The sequence below is a fragment of the Lissotriton vulgaris genome, chromosome 10 (assembly GCF_964263255.1).
Source record: "Lissotriton vulgaris chromosome 10, aLisVul1.2, whole genome shotgun sequence".
Lineage (NCBI taxonomy): Eukaryota > Metazoa > Chordata > Amphibia > Caudata > Salamandridae > Lissotriton > Lissotriton vulgaris.
The window spans coordinates 716,208,938-716,231,043 of NC_141698.1; the positions used below are offsets into that span (position 1 = coordinate 716,208,938).

The 22,106-nt window shown below is 46.5% G+C and overlaps 1 protein-coding gene across 1 annotated transcript in view; it reads left to right on the plus strand.

The window, feature by feature from the left end:
• KIF5B (kinesin family member 5B) overlaps positions 1 to 22,106 on the plus strand; it is an 862,770-nt gene that overhangs the window by 676,892 nt on the left and 163,772 nt on the right. Inside the window, exon 21 of the mRNA XM_086941550.1 lies at positions 15,707 to 15,767. Within this exon, the coding sequence (XP_086797676.1) occupies positions 15,707 to 15,767 (61 nt within the window). The remainder of the gene's footprint in view (positions 1 to 15,706; positions 15,768 to 22,106) is intronic.

A 22,106-nucleotide genomic window follows, 5' to 3' on the forward strand; every position in this document is an offset into this window, starting at 1 on the left:
GAATCCTTACCAGTGTACACACGTAAATTGGAGACATATCCTGTCCTACTCTCAGACAACATATACAGCTTAATTCCATAACGTGCCCTCTTGCTAGGAATGTACTGCTTAAAAAGTAAACGACCCTTGAACAAGACCAAAGACTCATCAATAGAAATTTCTTTGCCTGGAGAATAGATCTCTGAAAATCGATCTACAAAATGATCAATAACAGGCCTAATCTTAAAAAGGCGGTCATAGTCAGGGTGATCTCTTGGCAACGCCAAATCATTGTCAACGAAATGCAGCATACGAAGCAAAAGTAAATACCTATCACGAGTCATAACTGCAGGAAATATAGACGTTGCCATCAAGGGACTGGAAGACCAATATGAAGCCAGGGAAGGCTTCCTTATCAAGCCCATCAAAAAAGTCAAACCGAAAAACCTATTCATCTCATCCAGATTTGTGGGAGTCCAACGGGTAGCTCTAGAGTGGGGCCTAAGTTTGGCACTGTTCTTCCTCAAAAACTGTTCCGCATACAAATTAGTATGCTCAACAATCTCAGCCAAAAAGACATCATCCATGAACAACTTAAAAAACTGTATAGGCAAGAAATTTTCACAATCCACTTTACACCCTGCATAACCAGTAAAGTCAGACAACACCGGCTGCACCATTTTTGGATCAACCCAGAGTCCAGCACTTCCAATGGGAATGCTTGAAGCACCAGGTTGCAAGCCAGATGTCTCTTGCTGCATCGGCACATCAATCTCCTCCTCTACAACAGGCACTTCGTCCGCACTGAGATTGGATTCATCATCCGATGATTCCATGTGGAGAGAAAACTCACTGCCTGAATCATCCTCTCCCTCAGACGCACTGTCAGTCTCATAATCCAGCTCAGAGGAAGATTCAAGAAGCAAACTAATCACCTGCTGAGCAGTCATTCTACGGCTAGCCATAATGCTAACTAAAAAAGATTATTTGTCAAACACGTGAACCACAAATCCTTTGAAAAAAAAAAAATAAACACAATGTTGCTTTATCTCACAGACCTATATACTCCAACACTATACCACTCACTTGACAGAAGCAGCTAGACTCAGCACCACCTACTCTGCACAGACACGGAAAGGATCAACAATATCCCACTAAAAAAGAAAAAGGTAAAAAAACAAATTACACATAAAACAACGCAAAAAACATCGCAATTAATTTCATGCTCAGAACACAAACAGAAATACAGCCATTATGACAGCACTTACAAAAAAAGACATTTATGCATAACAATAATACTCATTTGAAGTAAACCCTACAAAAATGTTTTTCTTACCAAATAAATGCAAATACGCAAAACTGCAGAACAACCACTGCCAAAACCACAAACAGGAATCACAAGCTTTACACTACAATAAAAAGGAGAAGAAAAAACATTACAATCACATATTGAAATAATGCACCAGTCAACACACAATACACCAAAAAAGCTAAGGGGTAAGTGGGCCTAAGAGTATAAATAAAATATTCACCCCTGTAAAAGGGGAGAAACCCTTGCCCTTGAGGCCACCCCCCACACATGGCTTCATTGGTGGTCCAGTGGGCCAATACATTATCAAACATTCAATGTACCAAAATAAATTGCACCCTTTGGGGAGCAACCCTTGCCCAAAGGGGCCGCTCCCCATACACATCCCTGGTGGTCTAGTGGCCAAATGGATACTGACCCTTGCCCTAGGGGTCACTTTGCTTCTAAACATCCCTGGTGGCCTAGTGGGCCCTACAAAAAAATAGAATACCGACGTGATCTGCCTACCCCAAGGGGGCAGACTGCCAGAAACATGCCCCCAAGGGGAGTGACCCTTGCACAAGGGGCCACTCCCTATAGAACACAAAATCTGTGGTTCAGGCAGGCAGAAAAATACAAAATATAAGGGGGGCAGACACCATAGACATATTTGCACCCCTTGGGGAGTGAGCCTTGCCCAAAGGGGCCTCTCCCCACACACATCCCTGGTGGTCTAGTGGGCCAAAATGGAAAGTGACCCTTGCCCAAGGGGACACTCTCCTTATAACCATCCCTGGTGGCCTAGTGGGCTACAAAAAACATAAAGCATGGCTTGATCTGCCCCCCCACGGGGGCAGACAGCCAAAAGCATGCCCCCAAGGGGAGTGATCCTTGCCCAAGGGGCCACTCCCCATACAGAGTAAAATTGGTGGTCCAGGGGGCTCAAAAATACATAAATATATGTCCTGCCCCTCCCCCCCCGGGGGGCAGACACTGTAAAATTATATGCCCCCCTTGGGGAGCGACCCTTGCCCAAGGGGCCACACCCCACACACATCCCTGGTGATCTAGTGGGGCCTAAATGGAGAGTGACCTTTGCTCGAGGGATCACTCTCCTTTCACGCATCCCTGGTGGCCTAGTGGGCTACAAAAAACAAAAAGCATTGTTTGATCTACCCCCCACGGGGGCAGATCGCCAAAAACATGCCCCAAGGCGAGTGACCCTTGCCCAAGGGGCCACTCTCCAAACAATGTCGCATTGGTGGTCCAGTGGGCTACACAAATCTGCAATATATCTCCTGCCCCATCCCTGGTGGCCTAGTGGGCTACAAAAAAACAAAAAGCGTTGTTTGATCTGCCCCCCACGGGGGCAGATCGCCAAAAACATGCCCCCAAGGCGAGTGACCCTTGCCCAAGGGGCCACTCCCCAAACAATGTCGCATTGGTGGTCCAGTGGGCTACACAAATCCGCAATATATCTCCTGCCCCATCCCTGGTGGCCTAGTGGGCTACAAAAAACAAAAAGCGTTTTTTGATCTGCCCCCCACGGGGGCAGATCGCGAAAAACATGCCCCCAAGGCGAGTGACCCTTGCCCAAGGGGCCACTCTCCAAACAATGTCGCATTGGTGGTCCAGTGGGCTACACAAATCCGCAATATATCTCCTGCCCCATCCCTGGTGGCCTAGTGGGCTACAAAAAAACAAAAAGCGTTGTTTGATCTGCCCCCCATGGGGGAAGATCGCCAAAAACATGCCCCCAAGGCGAGTGACCCTTGCCCAAGGGGCCACTCTCCAAACAATGTCGCATTGGTGGTCCAGTGGGCTACACAAATCCGCAATATATCTCCTGCCCCATCCCTGGTGGCCTAGTGGGCTACAAAAAAACAAAAAGCGTTGTTTGATCTGCCCCCCACGGGGGCAGATCGCCAAAAACATGCCCCCAAGGCGAGTGACCCTTGCCCAAGGGGCCACTCCCCAAACAATGTTGCATTGGTGGTCCAGTGGGCTACACAAATCAGCAATATATCTCCTGCCCCCCCCCCCGGGGGGGGGCAAGCACAGTAAAACAATATGCACCCCTGGGGGAGCGACCCTTGCTCAAGGGGCCGCTCCCCGATAGAGGAATCCCAAAAAAAAACAAAAAAATCAGACTATTCTGCATTCCTGCTGCACGACCGTGCAGCAGGAATGCAGAAAAGAGGCACCGGGGGGAAAGGCAAACCCTTTTCTGTCCCCCGGTGCCTCGCAAAGAAAGATTGTTGCAGCGAGATCGCTGTACGTACCTGTTTCCCCACCGAGGCGCAGCTTGGAAATGGCGGCCACCGGTGGGGAAACAGAAAGTAAACAAGTGCCGACGTCAGCGCGGCTCGCGCGCTGACGTCATCAGTGACGTTGGAGGGGGCGGGTGGGGGAGGCACGGGAAGGTCTTCCCCTGCCTCCCGCAGTAAAAAAAAAAAAATCGACGACACGCGGGTGGAGCTGCAGCCCTCCTCCCGCAGGTAGGCGCCATGACGGCCGGGAGCCGTCATCAGCACACGAGCGCTGTGTGCCATGACGGCTCCCGGCCGTCATCAGCATCGAAGGGGTTAACAACTTGGCATCCATCCTTTGTAACATTAGAACCCGTGGGGACAGTGTTAGAAGAAGGATTAAAGGGCATTTTGGGCGGGGATGGCATTTTTTTGTTGGAAATAATAATAATAGGTTCTAGGGATGGAGACTGGGGACGGTCATGAAGTACTTTTGAGACCAATGCCATATCTTTGACACCACTTAGGGGCTCCTCAACCACATCATCTTTAATAGAGGTTTCCTGCTGGATTTCAAAGAAAATTTTCCTCCGCCTATTTTTTTCAATCCTACGAATTAACTTCCTTTTGTTTCTTCCCTTCTTATTTAATTTCCCCATTTTTTCTTTTCCCCCATTAACAGTCGTTCCCACAGCTGCTCTATTTTCTTTGACCTTCTGTTGGTTGAAAATCGCAAAACATTCCTTATCCAGTTTCGCGCTCTGAGTGGACGGGACTTCGACTAAAGGGCAGTCGTGCTCCACTACACAATTGGAAGCAAGGATATGTATAGGGGAGATCAGCTTTTTATCAACTCTGGATGATTGGGAAACCTCCAAGGGGACAGATACACTTTCTAACGGTGTATTATTCAGCCCTTTGTCTTCCGGTAAACAGACGTCAGAATTGGAGAGAGGAACCTTCTCCTTGCGATTATTTAATAGTACTTTTAAAATTTGAGTTACCGTTTCCAAGACGCAATCTGAGCCCCCTACAAATTTCTCTAGTAAAGATAAAATAGATGACAACAAGCACTCCAATGAGATCAAAGACTCGGAAATAGGTTTGTCAGAACTAACAGGGTTGGAATCGTCAAGGCCTGTTAAATTTAAAACGGGACTCAATGAAGTACTATTGGCAATAGATTTGTTAGAAGGTGTACTGCTGTAAAGTTCAAGACCAGAAGGAACGAATGTTGCCGGAGTCTTTGCCAAAGTGGACAGCCTACTAGGCTCATCGGAAACATACCGTTTATAAAGCTCCAAGTCTGTTTCAGAGGGTATGGATTTATTAATCTTATCTTCTCTCTGAGAAGATAAGCTTAATTTTTGATTAGACCCACTGGGGCCAGGTTTGGGAGAAAGCATAGGGGGATTGGAGGGGGTATCATATACTAAAGCCTGTACACAGTTAATGTTAGGATTATTCACGAGAGGACAGGAAGAGTTTGAGGGCAATGAAGCAATGACAGCTACATCCTTAGTATAAGGTTTCACCTCTTCATTTGTATTTGACTCAGATAATCTCTCAGGAACATAAGAGACCTTTGCGTGTTGTGTAGCTATCCTATCCTGGCAGTTTTCAGCCTTATCAGCCAGCGGCGGAGTTGGCCGAGCCGCTTTATTCGAACCCCGTTCCCACAAACTGAATAGTTGACAGTTTCCCTTTAAGAGATTTGAGAGACTACTCTTATTTTTAAGAGGGTTAGATTTAGTTTTAGAGCATACTCTGCCCATTAGAATTCTCCCCGACCTTAGTTTCTTTGCAGTCATTATTATAATGTGAGCTTTGAAGCTCCAAAATACAATAGCACCTCAAAAAGGGTTCAACAAATTAAGTATGATATAACTGCCCTCACGAATATTGCACGTAATCACAAGGTTTAGGGGATAGGCCCAGCTCCATCCTTCCTCGGCCTCTGAGGTACTCAGAGGGACCGCCCTTTGACCGGGCTTCGTCCGGGTCTCGTCCCGCTCGCGTTCCGCTTCGTTCATGAGACTAATAGGCATGATGGCATCATGATGGCATCTTGCATCTTCATCACACCATATGCAAGACTGCAAATGCGTCCGTTACAGGAATGTCTAGCACAACAGTGGAACCAGGCTCAAGGTCAACTAACAGACCTGGTGTTGGTAGACAGCCGCACACATCGCTCTCTGCAGTGGTGGAACACCAAAAACTTGACAAAGGGGCGGCCGTTCCTCAAACCTGTTCCACAACTAGTGCTCACAGCAGACTCCTCTCACAGGATAGGGAGCCCATCTCCTACATCATACAACTCAAGGACAATGGAACAGTCAACAAAAATTGTTCCATATCAACCATATAAAGCTGCTATCAATATTCTTAGCACTCAAAACATTCCAAGTACAAAACAAAGCTGTTTTAATCCGGATGGACAACATGACAGCCATGTATTATATACAAAAACAGGGGGGGGGGACCTGTCCCAGCTCGCCCAAAACATTTGGAGATGGGCCATTCCACAAAACATATCTGTTGGCAGAGCACCTTCCAGGAGTTCACAATCAGATAGCAGATCTGTTGAGTCGGCAGACACAAATTCACGAATGGGAACTACGTCCGCAAGTTCTTCAACCATTCTTCCACAAGTGGGGTCATCCAGACATAGATCTGTTCGCCACACACAAAAACGCAAAATGCTCAACCTTCGCCGCCAGGTTTCCACACCCGCTGTCCAAGGGCAATGCAATATGGATGAACTGGTCAGGCAGATTTGCGTACGCTTTTCCGCCACTACCACTAATACCATTAGTAGTACGCAAGCTCAGACAACAGTCCCTCAAATTAATCCTGGTAGCTCCCACATGGGCATGCCAACCGTGGTTCACCACACTGCTAGAACTCTCTCTAGTTCCACACCAAAAGTTACGACTGACGCTATCTCTGCTAACAGAGAACCATGGAGACATCCGACATCCAGACCCAAATCAACTGAATCTGGCGATCTGGCTCCTGAAGTCTTAGAGTTTGGTTATATTAACCTACCACCAGACTGTATGAACATCATTAAAGAGGCCAGGAGACCTACTACCAGAGCTTGTTATGCTGCTAAATGGAAGAGATTTGCCATTTATTGCAACAATAACCAAATTGACCCCCTGGATGCTTCCATCCAGAATATCATTTGCTACCTTTTACATTTAAAAAGGTGTAACTTGGCATATTCATCCATACGCCTGCACCAGCATTTTTACAAAACAGACAACATCTGTCTCTTTTAAGAGTACCTGCAATTAAAGCATTTATGGAAGGATTAAAAAGAATCATCCCACCCAGGTTTGCCACCTTCTCCAGTGTGGAACCTAAACGGTGTTCTTCCAAAACTCATGGGACCCCCTTTTGAGCCTTTACATAAATGTGAACTGCAATTCCTCACCTGGAAAACAGCTTTCCTTATTGCTATTACCTCTCTTAGAAGAGTAGGTGAGATACAAGCTTTCACAATACAAGAACCATTTTTACAACTACATCTTAACAAAGTGGTTTTAAGAACTAATCCAAAATTCCTTCCAAAAGTCATTACTCCTTTTCATTTAAACCAATCTGTAGAGTTACCTGTGTTTTTCCAAACCCCAGACTCTGTACCAGAAAGGGCTCTACACACACTAGATGTTAAGAGCTCTCCTCTACTATATAGTTAGAACTAAGTCTTTTCGAAAAACAAAACAATTGTTTGTATCTTTCTCTCCACCTCATAAAGGCAACCCCATCTCTAAAGGTGGATTGAAAGATGGATTGTGAAATGTATACAAATATGCTCTCAAAAAGCAAAACGTACATTAACAGTTCCTCCTAGAGCGCACTCCACATACAAACTAGGAGCCTCTATGGTTTTCTTAGGAAACATCCCCCTAGAGGACATATGCAGGGTGGCAACATGGTCTACAACACACCCCTTCACTAAACACTACTGTGTTGATGTGCAAGCCAAGCAGCAAGCAGCAGTAGGCCAAGCTGTCCTTAAAACTCTGTCAAACTACTGCAACAGATACAGATGACCACCGCTAGGGGAGACACTGCTGTACAATCAATGCTAAGTGTAGTATCTGCAGCTCATATGCCTCGAACGGAAAATGCTACTTACCAGTATGCACCTGTTCTTGGCATGTAGAGCTGCAGATTACTATTCGCCTCCCCGAGACCTGTATCTGTTCCAGTTTTATTTTACTTAGATGCACACGCATGGACATCCTTTTCTTTACTTCTACTAACTCCATCATTTCCTATCATGGCGAAAAACAATCTAAGGATGGAGCCGATGCCCATGCACACTATCGTCCAAGGGAGTATTCACCTATCTTGTGACGACAAAGACTTCTTCCAAGACGACAACAACATGCAATCATCCGAGCCCAACACCAGGTGGCGAGCTAATGCTAAGTGTAGTAATCTGCAGCTCTACATGCCAAGAACAGATGCATACTGGTAAGTAGCATTTTCCTTCTGGTGGATACTCTGCCTAATTGTCCATTCCTTACCGATCCTGCCCTCCTCTCTGTTTGATGGGATAGTTATACAGGGGAAGGAGCAATAATGCTCCTGTCAGTCTTTAGAATTGCACTGTATTTGGTCGATATCACTCCATCTGTTTGCAACAAAGCCATGAAAAAAAGGACAGAAACTGACGGTGCTGTGCCAGAGTGGGCACTATATGGCTTTGGTAAAGCCCCTAGACACTGCTACCAGCGTTAACATGAAGCCTGCGCCCCAACTGGTATCAAAGAGCTTTGACATTTCCAGATCTGGTCTCACACCTGGGGTTATTCAACAGATGAGTAATTTGCAGGTGGAAAGAGTGTCCACCTAAGAGTATGGGTAGTAACGTTATAGTCTGGGTTAGAGGACCCAAATGCTGCATTTTCACATTCTAAATATAGACTAAATGTTCGCTCTCTGCAGCAGTTAAGGGTATGTTCCACAATGTAGAAATGGTTAAAAATAGTGCTAAATTTGAGAACCAATTTGAGAGCAGCATAGTCAAACCTTTAATTAAAATCCCACTGGTTGAATTTTTTGTTTGATTTGAAGTTTGGTAATGATGGCTCAAGAATCACAAAGGCTGAAGCAGGTCAAGGTAGGCATACCGCCCTATCAGTTGAAGTCAGCAAATGCCAGAAGTATGTTGATGTACAAGATGGTGAATGCAATACCTGAGCAATATCTGTATCTCCAATAACAGCACAGGGATCATGGAGCTAAAATAAACACCAACTAAATGAGCACCGTAGGAAACTGGATTTTTATCTAGTATTCTAAAACGAGGTATGCTTATTGGCTAACGGGGCTTGAATTACCAAATGCTCTCGTTTGTGGTAGTGTGGGTGAGCAGTTTAGGCTTATCATAGGGTGGTGTTAGTGCATTTGTTGAAAACACAGAGTTAATAAACGAGACACACAGTCAAGAAGAAACTAGCGACCCATTTAGAAAAATAACTAGTTTAAAAAAAAAATATTTTAACACCAAGAACTTCGTTAATATGTAAGTAATTTGCAGTATTATTTTTGCAGTTAAGTAACAATTTCACCTAAATAAGTCTTAATGTGGTAATGATTTCCTATGGAGAAAGAAACATATATTGCATATTGCATACAGGAATTTGCAAACAAATCTCAGGGGTCCCATGTAGGACTTAAGGTGCTAGGGGCCCAAGGTCTTAAGTACCACCAAGCAGTTCAAGTTTACCTACCCTGGAGTGTCTGTATGCACAGATGTTGAACGGGTTGTTAGCCTTGCACGCTACACCTCATGAAAAGTGGGGGTGGACACCTATAAAGAGGATGCAGAAGGGGACTTGGAGACCAGTCTGAGACATCCCAATGGGGACTTCATTCGTGGAGACCCTGGGAGAAGGGGAGCAATGTCGGCTGTCGTGGACCCGGGCGAGGTGTGCTCTGGTGTAGAGGGTTTTGGTCAGCTGGTGCCAGTGTGTTAAAGGCACCCACGTTTTTTGGTGAGACCTTCAAAAGGGAACAAATCAGGTCAGCTGGGCACTCACTATGCTGTTCTCTGTGGTGCTGACGTCCCTCGACAGCTGCTCGGTCTCTGTGGATTTGGCGTCTGGATTGGACTCAAAATAGCTTTGGTTGCTGCAAGGGGTCAGTTACACTGAGTATTGGTGCAGGGCAGCTCCGGTTGGTCCTGGCGTCTTCTCACTTTGTGTTGAGACAGATCTGACCGCTAGGAGAATGGTGACCTCTTCCTGGGTGGCTGCTGCATCGGTGGATCCAGTGAACAGCAAAATGGTGAACCGGACTCTGTGGTTGGGGGCTGCAGGGAATTGGCTTATACACTTCAAGGGAGATGCTGGCAGCTTGGCAAAATGCTGGAGGCTCCCCAAGGCTTTTGGAGGATGCACAGCTGCAGGACGAGTCGGGTTGTTGGAATTATCTGGACAGGTGCAAGTGAGCAGGCCAAGTTTGCCACCAAAGTCCACCAGCAGTCTGCAGTTTTTGCTTCTTTGCCTCTTCTTTGTCCTTCTTTTTTCAGTCGAATGAATCAGAGTTCCTACGGTCAGGGTGCCACCTAAGTACTCAATTTCGGGGTTTCAAGGTGAGTGAAGTGCAGTAGCCAATGGGCTACTTACCCCTTGGTGTCACTACACCCCCCCTATATGACCACCTCCTGTAGGGAGTGGGCATAACCCTGTCCCAGAGTTCCTAATTTCACCACAACCAAGATGGTGAAATCCTAATGTTCGAGGCATATGAGCTGCATATTGCACACTGTGCATAGATCGCCACCTAGTGTTGGGCCCGGATGTTTGCAGTTTTTTGTTGTCCTGAAAAGTTCTTTGGAAGTCACAAGATAGGTGACTCCTCCTTTAGACCACATTGCGCATGGGCATCGGCTCCATCCTCAGATTGTTTTTTTTCCGCCATTGTGCTCGGATGTGTTTGGAACCGAATTTCCTTTGACGCGCAATCCTCACCAGTTCGACGGTATTGTTTTGATCGCGCTCCACATCAACGCGATTCTTCCCTACTTTGAAGTCTTTGATTCCGGTTGTCGACGAAGGCCTTTGGGCCTACCTAGGCCTTACTTTCTGGCTCCTGGAAAGGACGCCATTCAAGAAGTGTCCTCGATGTGGGTCGAAGTTTCCCCACACCGACCTACATGAGGTGTTCAACCTTTGCCCCTTACCGGAGCACGAGGCTAAAGACTGTTCCACTTGTGCCTCATTCCGCTCCAAGTAAACGATTCGGGACCGACGAGCTCGAAGAACTATGGCTTGCTCGTCAGCTTCGATCCCCGACGACATCTTCGAAAAGGGCGTCGACGTGCCAGAACACCAGCATGCCGAAGAGTACCAGCTCCTCAGATGGCGAAGACTCCGACTTCGAGGACATCATTCCAGCTCAACGGGTCGCAAGTAAGACTGTAGACCCCAACCCTTCCTCGACACCCTCAAAAAAAGGCTTCGGTCACACCCTCACCCTCGGGCCCGGGTGCACACCGAGAGACGGCTTCCCACGCCCCGCTTTCGGGCCCGGCAAAGAAGCCTACTAAGCCTTCAGGCGGCTCGGGCTCGAGCCAGCCTATTCCCGGTGCCGATCCTATACCAACACCGAAGAAGAAGCGATTTTCCTCAACTTCGCCGACAGTTGCTCCGACACCTACGCACACAGGGCCAAAGACTGGCAGCGGCTCATCGGTGCTGAAACCGCACTCGGAGCCGAGTAAAAAAAACACCTAAAGCTCCAGATTCACATGCTTCGGAGCCGAAAAAACACCTGGAACCGAAAAAACAGGTTCCGGTAAAAGACATTTTAAAAAGGGCACACTTCTAAACCAAAAGACCCAAGACCAGCTACCCACTCGGTGCCGAAAAGACCTACGGAGCCGAAAACGTTGACGCCGAAGGATCTGCCCTACTCAGAAGAACTTTTTACACCAGATCCTAATCAGAAAACTCTTGTAAAGGATCCGAAGACTGGTCAATTGACTCCTAGCTCCAAAAAGAGACCACTTGAGGCGCCAGCACCACCGCCTCCTCCAAAGAAGAGACATTGCAACCTCTCCATTAAGGGTCCCTTCTCCACCACCTCCCCATACTGTTTCCCCTCCTCCACCACATCATTCACCTCCAACCTCCACTAATCCAGACGATGATGTAGACATTGACTCTGATGACACAGGTGGGGGTCCACATGACCCAGCAGGGACCAATAGTCCCCCTCAGTCACCTAATCCATGGGATGCTTACAACACCCCTGATGTGCCTTACGTCCCACAAGAAGACGTATACCCTTCCAGACCTTCCCCACCAGAGGACACTATAGGTTTTAACCTACTAGTCCAAAGAGCTGCCCAGTATCACGGGATGGACTTACACACTGATGCGGTGGAGAAAAATTTCCTATTAGACATTTTTGATAACACACAGAGGTCTACTGCCATTTTGCCAATGCTTAAAGGTGTCATCAAGCACGCAAAAGAGGTTTTTAAGGATCTAGGGTCCTCAACCCTCGCATTGAGCAAAAATATAAAGCTGCCCCTACAGATCCAGTTTACATTAAAGGTCCAGCACCATTAGATTCTTTAGTAGTGTCTAATGCACGTAAACGTGCTAATTCTCAGACATCAGGTGACCCAGAATCTAAGCTTCTAGACGCCTCCGGCAAACGAACAGCGTCACAAGCAGCTACCATCTGGCGCATTGCCAACACCCACCATTGCTGGCAAGATATGACAGGGCACATTATGATGAACTAGAGTCCATAATGCAGCATCTACCAGACAAATACAAGAATAGGGCCAATGAACTTCTACAGGAAGGTCAAAATATTACTAATACTTCCATTTGTTGTGCCCTAGATGCTGCAGACATCGCCTCTAGGGCAATCAATACCAGCACCCTTCTACTTAGACATGCCTGGCTACGTATTTCAGGTTTTAAACCTGAGGTACAAAACTCCATCCTTAATCAGCCATTTGATGAGACATATTTATTTGGCCCAAATGTTGACGTGTCTTTAGAAAAAATGTAAAAAGACACAGATACAGCAAAATCTATGGGAGCCTTGCAGCAGCTAGCTCCCAGACGTTCTTTTCGGCGCTCATCATACAGAGGCAACACAAGAGGCTACTCCTCGGAAAGTCCCTCCACGTCTTACAAAACCCCTAGCCAATCCACATTCACTAAAGGCTACCAGAGAGGGGGTTACAGGGGTAACAACAACAAAGGCAGGTGCAAGACTAACAACTCCTGCTCTGCCTCCACCCCTACCCAATGACTTTCCTCCCCTTCCCCTCCAAAATTCCACTCCTGTGGGGGCAAGACTGCAACAATTCCTTCCTGCCTAGACCAACATCACATCACATCAGACAGGTGGGTGCGACAAATTATTTAGTCAGGTTACTGTCTAGAACTAACATCTGCCCCCCCCAAACATACCACCCAAACAGCGTCCAATGTCAAAAGGACATCTATTACTGTTAAAACAAGAAGTAGTATCTCTGCTAGAAAAAAGTGCAATAGAATCAGTTCCTCTGCACCAACAAAACAAGAGGGTTTACTCTCTATATTTTCTAATTCCAAAGAAGGACGGCTCTCTAAGGCCTATTCTGGACCTCAGACCGCTAAACATATACATACAGTCAGACCATTTTCACATGGTCACACTCCAACAAGTCCTTCCGCTCCCGTTACAAAACTACTTCCTTGCTACTCTAGATCTCAAGGACGCATACTTCCACATTCCCATTCACGAGGCTCACAGGAAGTATCTCAGATTTGTAAAAGACGGGCAGCACTATCAATTCAAAGTACTCCCATTCGGAGTCACAGCAGCACCAAGAGTATTCACCAAGTGCTTAGCAGCAGTGGCAGCGCATTTACGAAGACAGCACATCCATGTCTTCCTGTACCTCGACGACTGGCTCATAAAAGCCAGCTCATAAAACCAATGCATTGAACACACTCATGCCACAATCCAACTGCTCCACAACTTGGGGTTCACAATAAACCACACCAAGTCTCATCTACAACCATCCAAAGTACAACAGTGCCTCGGTGCCACAATAAACACCTCAACAGCGCTAGCTTATCCCACTCCAGCAAGGATAGCCAGAATGCAAACTCTGACAAAGTTTCAGCAACAACACTCCCTTCTAGCACGAGTGTTCATGCAACTCATAGGGATGATGGCCTCTTGCATTTCCATAGTGCACCATGCAAGACTTCAAATGCGATCTATGCACAGTGTGCAACTCTGCAGCTCTACATGCCAAGAACAGATGCATACTGGTAAGTAGCATTTTCCTTTCATCTTCACTTCAGGCAGCCCACTTTAGCGGTGTAACTAGCCTAGAGGTGCAACACACCTCCTTGCATACCTAATTTCCCTTGCATCAGGGCAGGGAGTTGGCATTCCCAAGTCTGATGGAAGCCCTGGTCGGAAATCAAAGGCGGCAAAGGCTTTGAAGCCTCTGGCCTTAATATGCAGATTCACTAGGTTTCATGCCGGACGCTGTGATATCACCTAATGCCAGAGCAGGCATTGTCATGATCTCATGATGGGTGTCAGAAATACGTCTCATGTGTCAGGCTGGAAGCATCCAGTAAGCCACCACACTAGAAGACTAGTTAGGTTTCAGGGGGCACTTTGAAGGTTCCCTCTGGGTGCATGTCATAATTCAGTACTGGCATCAGTACATAATTATTAAGATATAGTGTTTGATACCAACACTATAGGTTTTAATGAAGTCATCGTGTAGCTGGGGAACTCGTTTTGACCAGTTCCCAGTACATATACTTAAGATGGCTTCCCTGTTCACTTGGACGATCTAGTAATTGAACTAAACATCATAGGGGCATATCGGCTCATGCAGCTATATCCTCAAATGTAATATAATGCACCTTACCTTAGGGCTACAAGGCATGCTGTAGGGGTGACTTGCATATATTACATGCAGTGACTTTGGCATGGCACACAGTGAGTGTGGGCATAAGACATGCTGTAGCCCTTACCGAACCTCTTTAGTTCCCATGCCCTGGGTACCAGGGGTACCATTTACTAGGGATTTACAGGGGTGCTAAAGTCCATGGCAATTGGGTTACAATTAGACTTAACTTGATTTTGGGGAAAGAGCACTGGCCCTGAGGTCTGGTTAGCAGGCTTCTGTGCACTGTCAGAACTGAAAAACAGCATCTAGAAGTAAAATAATGGGGCAAAAGATGGTGGGGGAACAACATGATTGCAACAAAATTCCAGCTTCCTACAAGCACTAACACAGGGTTTAAAGCAAAATATTGCACAACAAAGCCACAACAATTCTATGAAATGAGTATGCTAAAGGACATTGTGGTTAAGCAGAGTAAAAACTAACAGTGTCAAATTAACCAGTTACAGCCAACACCCGAACCATTGTATGATCTAGGCACACTATAATGGAGAAAAAAACCTAAGGTGGACTGTTAGTTTAATGCATTTCCACCATAAATGCTAGTTTCCAGGTTTTTTAATTTCTTAATTGCTTAACTATAACATACTTTAACATTCTTTTTTCAGTGGAAGCTATACATTTGAAGAATTATTGTGTGCGGTTTCATATCGAATGGTTCGTACTCAAGAATTTTAGGTATTATCTGGAACAAAGAAAAATTACCCCCTGAATTTTCCTGTGATCTAGCAACAGCCTTTTGGTAAAATCTAAGGATGCCCACATAGAGCAACCAGAGGGTCACACATGCTAAAGGAGTACGATGAAACTGGGGGGAAAGTGGTCTTGGGTTGCTTGTGTACCAGGTGAGTGAGGACCTGGGCTAGCAGTTCGTGCTGGACTGTTCCCATTGGAGGAGGGTCATGCAAACCGAGTAATTTCCAGTGGTTGAGATTAATTGAAGCATTCCATCTATCACTTTTCTGTATACTTTAGTGGGCCACATAGGCTAGGCTAATACTAGGGTAGGGTCAGTTTATTAGGGAACAGACTTCACTTTATCATGGCACAATTAGGGGATCTAATTAATGTAGTTGAGAAAGACCGTAAAAAGTGATTTTTCTTTATTATGGAAAATACTCTGTGTGATTTGAATGTTTCCCCGCAAATATATTACACACGTATTATATGTATAATTTGAATGGTATTTATAGCAAATTTATGTTTTTATCTAATCTGCAGAGTTATGCAAGACAGGCGTGAGCAAGCCAGGCAAGACCTAAAGGGCTTGGAAGAGACTGTGGTAAGTAATTTGCCTTTAAATGCAATACAAAGTAACCACAAGGAAACTAGGAGGATTGCTTTAGGGGTGCTTGCTTAAAAATCTTTATTGTGAAGGGACTGGGCTCAGCATAGCATGTGTATCTGCAGCCAACACATACTATAAATGGAGTAGGTTACTTACCCTGAAAGCATCTATTTGTAGCGTGTAGTGCTGCAGATTCACATGCACCTCCCGCCTCCCTGGCAGACATTAGATGATGAGAAGAATACACACAACTAAAGCATTTTCAACAGCAAATACTAACGTAACAGACTATACCCTCACTCCGTATATGGCAAGCGGAAAAATCATTATCTAACAAAGGAGCCGTTAAACTTGGCAATACCTCGAGAGGGAGGAGAAACGATACACAATGCAGATCATAAAACTTCATCGAGAAAAACCACTTGCAGAGTCCAAGCCCAACACTAGATGGCGGGATTATGTATTGCATTTGAATTTGCAGTACTACACGCTACGAGTAGATGCTTACAGGGTAACATATTCCTTTCCTACCATTACTATGTGTGCTACAAATTCTGTAGCTCTTGAAATACCCAAGCCATTGGTCTGGGACCGAGTAAATCTTTTGCATTGTAGCGGTACACTGGCACATCATCTATGGTCCTGTCCCCTGCAACCCCTGAGAACTCACTAGAGTAATTATGGCACCTCCTGAACCATGCCTGACGATATGGTTTTTTCGGTACCACAGGTGTTAATTCCGATAGTCTTGCTAGAATTTTGCCCACAGCTTGTTTTGTTTGCTCATATTTAAATACGGTATCAGGAGGTAGGATTTCATAACCACTTGTAGTGGTATTGCTGATGGATACTTATTCCTGAAGATTCCTCACCTGTAGAACAACCCCAGGTGTCAGACTGGATCCAGAAACTTCAAAGCTTCGAGGTCAGTGGTATAGGGCCCTGGATTCAGTCATGCCGGAAGAGACATCAGATGACACAACGAGCCCATGTAGTGTCTTCCCTGGCGTACCAATGGAAATTCCCTTTTTCGCACCTTTGATGTGGATCCGTAGCTCATAAATTCTATGTACGCTCTACCTTCTATAAAAGAATGTCTCCTTCAAAAAAGTCTCTGTATAAGCGTTTCACAGATTCCCATGCATTTGTCCATGGTGTATGGGCTCAGACCACAACACTGTTGTGTACTTCGTGCCATTAAGTAATGCAAGGTAAAATTGTTTATGGCCTGGGCAATCAACGCCACAAAAAACAGTCCCACTGATCCTGGTCTCCATCGACGCCGTCAGGAAAAAGGCACCACAAATATAAAAAATGATAGATGTGGCGTAGAGGTAGGTTTCCTAAATTCTCTCCCTCTCCCCTTGTCCTCGGAGCCGTAGCTCGACCTTATCCTCACAGAGAATCTCTCTGAGCAGACCTGCTTCCCATAGAAACTGCCTGTGGACTGAAAACCAACCCTGACACCAGCAATTCATTATGCGCTAGCCCAGACAATTACCGACTACCTAGTGCGATCCTGCAGTGTTTTTTTAACGCCATATATGCCATTTTCAGAAAGGCCACTGTGCCCCTTTGGGCCCAACGGAGCTGCAAAGCTTCCCTCTCTGTGTGCCCTTCGGGTCATTCCTGTAGATCCAATGCCATACTGCTTCGACTCATCAATTCACTTGATGACACCCATAGAGACGCCAACATCACCACCTGTGCCACCTCCACCGGCCTTAGATACGGAGGCACCAGCGTCACACTCCGATGTCAAGCCATTAAGAAGAGGAGCCGTATAAAACCTGACCTCCATTACATTTTCAGAACTGACTCTGCCCCACTGGAGCACTTTTCTGACAACAATCCCATGCAAGTACCCCTTGATCCTCAAGGACTGCCCTCTGCAAGCGGGCTTGACACCTCACCAGAACTCGCTATGGACAATACCACTGAACCACCTACTCAAAAGTTATCTCACCCCCCTAAAGTGATGCTCAGGGCTGCTGAAGTGCTTAATCTGAAATGTCCCACAACTGAAACTTAAACTAATGTCCTCACTGAGGTTCTACGTCATTCTGTGGCTACAGCTGAGCCGATGATCTGCTGGACCCAGTACTACCAGCATGGGAGAAACCCTCCTCTTCATAAATCTCCTGCTGGTATTGTTAATTTCCTGGCGACCCAGCCTTCTTGACTTCTCACCCATCCCCAGAAAGCCTAGTTATACAAGCCTCCAGGGCAGGAGCACTATCTGGTGGCACCTTTCCAACAGTCCCTTCTCACAGAGAATAAAAAAGGATGGGGGCTTTGGGTAAGACAGTCTTCCCAGCAAGGAGCATAGATCTGAAATCCCTTAATGCAAATTGCTTGCTTCCAAGATGCAACCATGCTTTGTGGGGCAAATGATACTCCCTCATGTACTGCTTGACATGAAAAAACACTTCCAAGAAGTCCTAGCCGATGGTAAGAATGCTTCACTGCTCATCATAAAATCTGGCTTGGATACCTTGGATTCGGTCACCAGAGGAATGGGCACCAGCATCTTAGTAAAACAGCATGCTTGGCTTTGGACGTTGAATTTGTCCTCAGATGTCCAAGCCAAATTAATTGATCTTCCTCTCAATGGCGTTCAACTCTTTGGAGATAAAGCTGACTCTGCTCTGGAGAGGTTTAAGACCTGCAAAGGCACTGCAAGATCCTTTGGGGTGCAGCCTCTGCCTGCTAGGGACTTTAGAAGCTTTCGGCTCTTTTGTCCCCGCCACTACCCACCGTCCCTCCTACAACAACAGCAGCAGCCGAATCCCACTTGTTAGGCAGTACAAAGGCTGTAGCAGAACTACTCTGCAACCCACCTCCTCATCCACCTGTCTTGCCCACCTCTCAATCATCTGACCATCCTGCAACAGGACGTGGCAGCTTTTTTCTCAAAGGAGCAGTGGAGCTAGTGTCCGAAAAGGAAAAGGCCCAAGGTTGTTGAGCATATTACTTCCTGGTGCCCAGGAATGACGCCGGCCTCTGCCAATTATCCTAGATCTTAGGAGCGTGAACATCTTCCTCAAAAAGGAGCAGTTCAAGATGCTGACCGTAGCTCAAGTTCTACTGCCGTTGGAGCTTGGAGACTGTGGACGTACGCATCCTACATGTCTAGGGACACCATACATTCTTATCTTGCTGTCTCTTCGGAAGTACTTGCAATTTGTGGTGGGCTCTGTTTGCTACCAATTTGCGGTACTACCCTTTGGATTGACATGGGCACCTTGAGACTTTACGAAGATGATTGCAGTAGAGACAACCCATTTCAGTTGGTCGGACATCCCCATCTTTCCATACCTGGACAACTGGCTCCAGAAAGCCAGTTTGCCAGAGTTGCTTCCTCTGCAACCAACGGCACCTCTGCTGTTCAACCTGAGTTTTTTGGTCCACAAACCCAAATGTAACCTATGGCCCTCCCAACAAATCCAGGGTCAGTACTGCCAAGGGATCTAGCTCACCGCCAATAACCTAGCGGGGTCTCTGAATGTCCGAGCCGACAGTCTGAGCTGGTGTTATTTTGCCAATCTCTTCCAAAGGTAGTCCAGAACATCTTTGGGCACTCCTCAGGTGGCCTTGTTCACTACCTTGGAAAATGCTCAATGCCCACAGTGCTGCGCCCTCCAATATCCGTTGAGGGAAGCCTTGGGAGGGCGGGTTTCAGTAAAAGGGGAACTTTCAGGTGCACTGCGCATTTCCTCACATACCCTTGATTCCTCAGGTTCTGAGGAAGAGTTGCCAAGACTAGGCCCTAGTAATTCTCATCATCCCGTATTGTCCAAGAAGGGTGTGGTATGCACACCTCCTGCGCTTCACTACGTGCCTGCCATTCAAGTCAAATCTTCCCTCCCTGTCAGGAGGAATGGTTCTGCACCCCAATTTCCGAGACCTCCGCCTACCTACATGCTTAAAGATTGAGTGGCATCAATTGAGACTCTTTCAGCTGCCACACGAAGTTGTGGATCCCTCTTAACTGCGTGTCCCCCCTCCACTATGATGGTCTTTTCTGAGAGATGGGATTGCAGTTTGTGCTTTCCTTTGCTCAGAGGGAATGCACCATTGGAACTCTGAAGAGTCATTTAGCCGCCTTGTTTGCCAGATCACTTTTCCCTGTTTAAGTAAAAGTGGTTGTGTTTTCTCAAGGGCCTGACTAACCTTTTTCCTCCCTTTGTGATTTCTCAGTGGGTCTTTAATATGGTTCTTACATTTTGATAGGTTCTCCATTTGAGCTCCTTCACAGTTGTGGTGGCACCCTTTATTTGTTAACTACCAAAACTGTATGTTCGAGGCATGGGAGCTGCAGATAGTACACTGTGCATTAGATCGCCACCTGGTGTTGGGCACGGATGATTGCTGGTTGTTGTCTTCCTGGAAGAAGTCTTTGCTAGTCCCGATAGGTGACTCCTCCCTTGGACAATACTGCGCATGGGAATCGGCTCCATCCTCAGATAGTTTTTTTCCGCCACTGGGTTTGGATGAAAGTTTCTCAGCTCCGGCCAGAAACAGTTTTTCTGCAACTTCGACGTGCAGAACTTCATAAAACAATTACTACCTGCCTTCGACATTGACGGCGGCACCTTCGAGCCCAAAGGTTTACATTCCGGTCATCCAAGTGGGCCTCTGGGCCTATCTACGCAGTGCGGCCTACACCATATTGAAAGTTCTCCGTTCCGAAAATGCCTGAAATGTCAAGCAAAGTTTCCGCATAGCGACCACCACGAGGTCTGTAACCTCTGTCTGTCGCCAAGAGAATGGCTGCGCAGGCTTCCAATATATGGCGCATAGCTAATACGCAAGCCCTCCTCTCCCGTTATGATACGCTCACTACGACTAATTGGAGAAATTGCTTGAACACCTCCCAGATCAGTACAAAGATCAAGCTACTGACCTCATACAGTAAGGCAAGTTAATATCTAACGATTCCATCAAATGCGCACTAGATGCCGCAGAGACAGCATCTAGAGCTATTAATACCAGTGTCGTCATTAGGAGACATGCGTGGCTACGCATTTTGGGGTTCAAACAGGAAGTACAAACCACCATTTTGAACCAGCCTTTTAACCAAAACCAGTTATTTGGTCCCGGTAGTAGACATTACCCTCGAAAAAATGAAAAAAGACAGACACTGCCAAGTCTATGGGGGCCGTACAGTCTACCCCAGCTCGAGGTTCCTTTCGTCGCTCCTTTTACAGAGGCGGCTCCAAACAAACGAACAGACACTAACACGTCTTTCAAGACACAAACCTCCTCTAACAAGAGTCACTACAGAGGAGGATACAGGGGCAATAATACCAAGGGCAGAGTTAGAGGTAATAACAACACTCGAGCCTCTTCCGCCCCTAAGCAATGACTTCCCTGCCCTCTCCCCGCAGCATTCCACTCCTGTAGGGGGCAGACTAACACAGTTCCTGCCTGTCTGGAACTCCATTACAACAGACAAGTGGGAAAGACAGATTATCCAACATGGCTACTGCCTGGAACTTTCAGCAACCCCTCCACACATCCCTCCCAGACAGCGTCCAATGTCTACCGATCATCTAGCTCTGCTCCGGCAGGAGGTTCTATCCCTTCTGCAGAAGGGTGCGATTCAGATAGTACCTTTACAGGAACAAGGGACGGGGTTTACTCGTTGTACTTTCTAATTCCCAAAAAAGACGGGACCTTAAGACCGATTCTAGACCTCAGGCCCCTCGACCATTACATACAATCAGATCATTTTCATATGATCACTCTGCAACAAGTGCTTCCACTGCTGCAACAGGGAGACTTCCTTGCTACACTAGATCTGAATGACGCCTACTTTCACATCCCTATACATCCTGCTCAAAGGAAATACCTACGGTTTGTACTAAAAGGACAACACTATCAGTTCACAGTCCTTCCATTTGGAGTGACAACGGCACCAAGAGTATTAACGAAGTGCCTAGCAGTCGTAGCAGCACATCTCAGAAGACAACAGATCCATGTCTTCCCTTATCTAGACGATTGGCTCATAAAAGCCAAATCGGCCAGCCAGTGCGTTGCGCACACACACACCAAACGATCCAGATGCTGCACAACCTAGGGTTTACAATAAACTACACCCAAGTTGCACCTAGAGCCTTCGCACATACACCAGTATCTAGGGGCTACAGTAAGTAGGCATGTCGACAGCTCTAGCTTATCCCAGTCCAGCCAGGATACAAAGCATTCAAAACTTAGTTGCCATTTTTCAACACAAACAATCTCTCCCAGCCAGAGTATTCATGAAACTCATAGGCATGATGGCATCTTGCATCTTCATAGTTCCACACGCAAGATTGCAAATGCATCCGC